Below are 7,350 nucleotides of genomic sequence, written 5' to 3' on the forward strand. Positions count from 1 at the left end.
GCGTGGGTAATAATGAGTGTAGCAGCCGCGCTGACTGTGCGATATCAGCCGCACTGCACCTTTAACTAAACACTGGAGAGTATTTATTGAGTGACGTAGTACGCAGACTCACGCAGACTGTGCGTGCTGAGTGTGGGCAGGAAGCAGCAGAGAGCTCTACGGCGTCAAGTTAGCAAGAATTACACCGGAAATCAAACAACTCGGTTTTAAAGAGGGTGTATTTCTTTTTTTTTTTATATTCATGTAATAACAACAACAAAAACAATAATTTTAGCAAAATAGTGTCACGAATGTTGAATGGAACAGTTCACTTACTCAACATAAAAGTACACATTATGCAGAATAGTGTATATTATTGGATATACTTATTGATGCATTAATGTGTTCATCACTTTAATGTTGCAGCTGGTAAAGGTGGAGCTCATTTTAATGACTTTATATACTGCTGGGTAGTTTAATCTATAATAATACATCATTTATTGCGTTGATTATATTTTGTATTGATAATCTGAATCTGTAAAATTATTAAATCAATGTAGTGGAGTAAAAAGTACAATATTTCCCTCTGAGATGTAATGGAGTAGAAGTATCAGAACATGGAAATACTCAAGTAAAGTACAAGTACCTCAAAATTGTACTTAAGTACAGTACTTGAGTAAATGTATGTAGTTACTTTCCACCACTGAGTACATGTTATACTGTTGTGTTTTCTAAGCATTCTTTACTGCTCCTGTTGGAATAAAATAATTGTTGATTATTTTAATAATTAAAGGGACTGTTTGTAACTTTCAGAATTGCTTGTTAACAGCGACACCTGTGGCCGTTAAGTCAACGAAAGTCAGCGTCAGGCTCGCATTTGCTCGCTCTAAATAGACATAAACGAGCATCGCTCTAAACAGTAAGGCGACACACGACAGCTAAAACCGCAATATCACTCAATATTTCATCTGCTTGGCAGTAATGTTAGCTGACCAGACGAAGGTCTCTCAATGAATCACTGCTGATCCTAGTGTTGGCTTTTCCTGCTTCAGCCTCCAGACCGCGGTCGGAGGGAGACACCAGCACCCGGTCGGAGACGATAACGTTTCTCGCTGCGGAACCCCGTCACTTCACAAAACACGGAGAACCTCTGTTGGTCTGGAGGAGCTGCAGCAGTTATTTCTGCACTAATGTCCACCCAATTCACTAGATATTCTCAGAGCTAAACTAACTCTTCTGCAGTGTGGGGTGAGCGCGCGTTCACGTATAGAGGTGGAGCGAGACAGCGTGAACGCGCGCGCTGTGATAGTGAAGGCAGGCAGGCAGAGGAGCAGTGACTCCGGCCACACGCGAGCGCGCATGGGATCCCGACCCGGTACATTTATACGCTTAAAAAGTTACAAACAGTCCCTTTAAAATAGAGTCATAAACCTCTAAAAAACAGAATAATTATCTCGAATAAAAATGATAAAGAAAAGCTTAAATACAGATAATTACGATTATGATTACAAAAAATACTGTAAATCTAAGACCATTTACATATAAATCACAAATGAAACATGTCATTTTTACACTTTTTTTTCTGTCATTTTGAAATACAGAGAAGAAATGAAAAATTTCTTGAAAAAAACTGTAAAAAAAAAGTTTTTTTTTACAGTGTAGACCAGGGCTGTCCAAAGTGGGGCCCGCTGGCCAAAGTTGGACCGCCATCAGGTTTGATTTGGCCCGCCAGATGTTTTTTTATTAAAAGACCCAACCGACTTTACTGTCTTTTGGAGGCCGTACCAGGCTCTGGTTTATGGTTTGAAGATAGTGACATCATATGACACTAGAAAACCCTAAGGACTCCATTAGTACCATATCATGTCATGTTAGCTTGTCAGGAAGGAGGCTAACCCTCTAAACACTAAATTTTGGTGGGGAAAGACTGGCATGGCCATTTGTCAAGGGGTCCTTGACCTCTGACCTCAAGATATGTGACTGAAAATGGGTTCTCTGGGTACCAACAAGTCTCCCCTTTACAGACATGCCCATTTTATAATAATCCTATGCAGTTTTAGGGAAAACATGCAGTTCTTTCAATGCAGTAGCCTATACATGTGTTATTTTTGCCATTCTAAAAATAGTGTATTTTAATATTTCTACATACTGGGGTCCCTAAACAGTCTTGGAAATGCATAAATTGCATAAATGAGCCCAATTGTATTGAGCAGGTGGGTTTTAAGGGGCTATCTATGTAAAACATATTAAATTAAGGGAACTTGGGATCCTAGTACCATTTTGCATCTTAATAATACAATAGGTGTTTAATTTTTGCCCTTGGCCCTCCATTGAGTTCCAGTTTTGGCCCTCCAAGGGAAAGGTTTGGGCACCCTTGGTGTAGACTATACTGTAAGTTGAAGGCTACTGTTCCATGTTTTATTTTGAAATCTCCTACCGGAAGTGGAGGGTGTTAGTTTCGGTTTGACTTGACTCCTACAAAAAGAGAGGAACGGGCGCTTCGGTGGCTACTTGAAGGAAACCGGGGGAAGCTCTCTATCTACAGAAACCGGCTGGGCTTTACATCGGGAACACAACATGCCACAATACCGATGCTGAGCTCGGGTCCAAAACAACAATATTCACCCCCAGAACCGTGATAGTTTGTCGGCCACGCCCCGGTAAACACCGACCAGAGCCCGGTTCGAACAACCCAGCAGGGCGGCTACAGCAGCGGGCTCAGAGCGGAGAAACAGGCGGCTTGTTTTGGGGGAACCATGAGAGAGTACAAAGTCGTGGTTCTCGGGTCCGGAGGGGTCGGTAAATCCGCACTAACCGTCCAGTTCGTGACGGGGTCCTTCATAGAGAAATACGACCCCACGATAGAGGATTTCTACCGCAAGGAGATCGAGGTGGACTCGTCTCCGTCCGTGCTGGAGATCCTGGACACGGCGGGGACGGAGCAGTTCGCCTCCATGCGAGACCTGTACATCAAGAACGGCCAAGGCTTCATCCTGGTGTACAGCCTGGTGAACCAGCAGAGCTTCCAGGACATCAAGCCCATGAGGGATCAGATCATCCGGGTGAAGAGGTACGAGAGGGTGCCCATGATCCTGGTCGGGAACAAAGTGGACCTGGAGGGAGAGAGGGAGGTGTCGTCCGGAGAAGGGAAGGCTCTGGCGGACGAGTGGAACTGCCCGTTCATCGAAACTTCAGCCAAAAATAAAACGTCGGTGGACGAACTGTTTGCAGAGATAGTCCGACAGATGAACTATGCCTCCACACCAAATGGCGACGACCAGTGCTGCTCGTCTTGTGTCATTCTTTAAAGAAGAAGAAACAAGAAGGACAACCATAAAAAGTTTTATTCTTTGCTCGGTTTTTAAGTTTGCAATGGTAAGTTTTGAGAGACACTGAAAATGTACTTATTATAAACATGTCCATATATTTTTTTTATTTTTTTATTAAAGGGTTAAAGGAATACATACACATACTTGTAAAGGGACATACAGACAGCAGCAACAACATCTATAAACAAAACAAAAAGAAACATAAGAAAAAGAAAAGAAAAAAAAAACAGGACAGCCATAAAAGTTGTATTCTTTGCTAGGTTTTTAAGTTTGCAATGATAAGTTTTGAGATACACTGGAAATGTAAAGCTGACATGTACTTATTTTTAAACATGAAATCCTTTCTTTAGCACATGTCCATATATATTTTTTATTTTTTTTAAGGTTAAAGGAATACATACAGATACTTGTAAAGGGACATACAGACAGCAGCAACAACATCTATAAACCAAAAAAAAAGAAAAGAAAAAAAAACAGGACAACCATAAAAGTTGTATTCTTTGCTCGGTTTTTAAGTTTGCAATGGTAAGTTGAGACTGACATTAACCTGTACATATTATAAACATGAAATACTTTCTTTAGCACAGGTCCATATTTTTTTATTTTATTTTTTATTTAAGGTTAAAGGAATAAATACACTTTTTTTTATTATTTAAGATTAAAGGAATACATACACTTACTTGTAAAGGGACATACAGACAGCAGCAACGACATCTATAAACAAAAACAAAAAAGTTTGAGACACTGAAAATGTAAAGCTGACATGTACTTATTATAAACATGAAATCCTTTCTTTAGCACTTGTCCATATTTTTTTTATTTTATTTTTTATTTAAGGTTAAAGGAATACATACACATACTTGTAAAGGGACATACAGACAGCAACAACAACACATAAATATGAGAAAAAAAGTACTACCCGTTGTAATAGTGCAGTGTCAACAGATAAGTTCATATTCATATACATACATATTCATATACATATAACCAACCTCATATATATATACATACAGTATATACATATGTCTATAGCTACATGCACATTCATATACATATCCACTTAGACACATTCGCTTCCACAATTAGCTTTTCTATTATACAGACAAAAGGGAACAACAACATACCGGATAAATGTTCAACTTGGCTTTATTATTATTAGTATTAGTGTGTTTTAGTTTACTGTCAGTTCTCCTTTATATAATAAGCCCAGTGTGCCCAGTTTCCACTACAGTATAGCTAAGTCACTTCTATTGTTTTGCTAAGCAGATTGGGGGAAGTGTCTGACTCATTTTGCAGAACTGGATGGGGCAAGCTGTGACTGACTTAATTAGGTTGGCAAAGTTAGTGTTCGTGGTTGAAGCTGCTGTACACCTACAGTGACTTGTTAGACAAGTTGCTCAAATGGTATTTTCCAGAATGAGGTTAAAGGGAGTCGGGAGATTCCAATGTTCTTGTATGTCGGCCTACATTCAGGGTTTCAGCGTTAGCTTTTAAAAGAAGTGTATTTATACTTTGTCTTGTTTGTCAGAGGTTGTTGTAGTTCATTTATGACTCTTCTTCTTCTTATCTCTTGTTTTTGTGGCAGTGTGTTGCAGCAAGTGTGTACTGTTGAGCTCTTCTTCGTGTCTCACCCTGGCCTTGGAGGAAAATACAGGGAGGAATGCTGCAGGGGGACGAGAGGAGGAGGAGGAGGAGGAAGAGGAGGAGGGGAGCAACTGAGACTCAGAGGGAGGGGTCCACTCTTCAGGAATTCTGCTGGGTTGGAGTATCTTTGCTGCACGATCAGTGTCCACCATTGATGTCAACACAGCGTAGGATCCAGAGTTTCACCAACACCCCCCCTCCTCACCAGTTCAACTGGAACTAAATCCCAAATGGAAAAGATACGGAGGGCAACACTTTAGAGACACTCATAAATGGATATTTCTGTATAAGAAGACAGAGTATATTTTGTTAAATAAACTGTGCACAGTCTGGGGGCGGGTAAAGATTTACGGTGATATCTCTGCCCTAACCCGATTTTTGGAGAGCAAATGCCTCCGCGACACTCCAAATCCTATTTTTCTTTTTTTTCCAAAGTCAAAAAGAAGATGACGCCGCTTATCTGCAAAGTGGAGTAAACGTGACGAGTGCCACTTTTTTCCCTCTTCAGTGCGAGAGAAGACCTTAACTGAAGTGACACGGGGGACCCGATCGCCCCCCTCCCATGTCGAGTGCCTTTCCACAAACAAATCAGCTGTTCAGATTTTAGTGCCAACCTACACGTATCACCAAAAGAACCCCTTCAAACATGGCAATCCACAATTTAGTGAACTGTTCTTCTGGATAATCTCGTAGGGGTGGAGGCTGAAAAAGAAACTACAATAGGCTTTTTGTTCATGGAATGGCGGTTTTCTGTATGTTTTACGTTGGCCTTTTTTTTTTTTTAAAGTCTGAGGTGTTCATTTTTGCAATGTCTGCTTTAGTCCGGCCAAAACATATCTCTTGAAATGCACAGGTACTGGAATCTACCCTAGACGTGACAACAACAACACCAAACGCTTACCTTTTCCAGACCACTTAAATTCTGTTTCTGTTCTATTTTGTTGTTTTTAACAGGAAATGTGATGATGTACCGTTGACAAATCTAACCTGATTGTACGTTTAACTGCAGACCAGCCCTTTAACAACGGGGCTGTCTGTTTTAAAAAAACAAGACTTTTAATACAAATTGCATTTTTAAAAAACAAAGAAACCAGGCTGTGTTTTCTTCTCTTTGTTGACTTGTTTCGACGTGTTAACCACAATGGGCTAACTGCCAGTTTACTGATCCTAAACAAAGTTGTCACGGGCGGTTTGGACAAGAGTTTATCATTGCTTAAACAGCTTAGTACGTTTGAATACACACAAACAACTGGATTACTACAAACACCCACGGTAATACAGTAGGTCAAAGAGTAAATGTGCATAATTTACTGTAACATCACTTCCCACAAAACCCAAACTCACATGAGGTGTTTGACAGTTGGGGCTAACCCAAAGGCTAACAGGAAATAGAAGCACAATAGGAACATACAATGTGAGTTTTATGTTGACAAATTCACCACCTTGATGGAAGCTTTATTGCGTGCAGTTGTAACATGAAAGTGATTTTAGTCCCCAAAATCTATTTTTCTACTGCGGCCTAGTCATGCTTTTTTTTTTTCTCAAACACAAGACTTTCCGTGTGGTTAACGCTGACAGATCACTGTGAAAATCAAAAAAGCTGATAGAAACCAGACCGATGTGTGTACACACGGTATGACTAGTTTGAAAAAGAGATGAGTAACTCACCTCTGTTAGCCTGTTGCGGTGTGTTTACATGACACTGGTTAATCTAAGCATGGTTATTGTCAAGCTATTGCAACGTCCGCGTTGAAAACAGCAGTAATTTCTGTAAAGAGATGCTCAGATTTGACTCTTTGATGAACCTGATGAGACGTTCTCACCAACAAAACAGATAAAAACACCTCTATCTAGTCATCGTTCTAACATGCATTAATAGATGAGGCCAGCCAGGCTCTGCAGCTCCAGAGAAATGTCTCTTTTAACTGTGTGGGTGCAGTGTGTGTGTGGGTGTATAGTGGTGTGATGTGGAGAGAGGGCCGGTAAAGGCTGAGCAGGCCCCCGCTCTGCTTCTGTTTACCTACAGGGATTACCTAGCCCCGGCTGGCTGGCTGGCTGGCTGGCTGGCTGGTCGACTGCAGCAGTATGGCTTGAGGGCTGGGGGGGAGTTTTGGGGGGGGGGTAAACAAACCGCTTCACATAGAGTCCAGTCTTTCTGAGGCTGGATAGATACGCGCTGGTCTTCAAGCTTGTGTATGTGTTGTGTTATGGTATGTTCTTTTTCTGAGCATGTGTGTCTGCCTGTCACTGTCCACACTGCACAGGCTCAGACCTCACTGGGACTGTGTGTATAGGCCTGGTTATCTGCGCCTGTTAGCCAGTGGAAGCTATATGGTATCACATGTATTCTTTGGCGTTGGCTGCACCATGTGACTGTGGGGCATGGGGAGGTCAGGCT

The 7,350-nt window shown here is 41.3% G+C and overlaps 1 protein-coding gene across 1 annotated transcript; it reads left to right on the plus strand.

Annotated features, from left to right (window-relative positions):
* The first annotated feature begins 2,438 nt into the window (after window positions 1-2,438).
* On the plus strand, window positions 2,439-5,730 carry LOC141771711 (ras-related protein Rap-2b). Its single transcript, XM_074642265.1, has 2 exons — window positions 2,439-3,354; window positions 4,894-5,730. The coding sequence occupies exon 1, from the start codon at window positions 2,736-2,738 to the stop codon at window positions 3,285-3,287; it is 552 nt and encodes a 183-aa protein (XP_074498366.1). The 5' UTR covers window positions 2,439-2,735; the 3' UTR covers window positions 3,288-3,354; window positions 4,894-5,730.
* Window positions 5,731-7,350: the final 1,620 nt, after the last annotated feature.

This window comes from Sebastes fasciatus, chromosome 7 (assembly GCF_043250625.1).
Source record: "Sebastes fasciatus isolate fSebFas1 chromosome 7, fSebFas1.pri, whole genome shotgun sequence".
NCBI lineage: Eukaryota > Metazoa > Chordata > Actinopteri > Perciformes > Sebastidae > Sebastes > Sebastes fasciatus.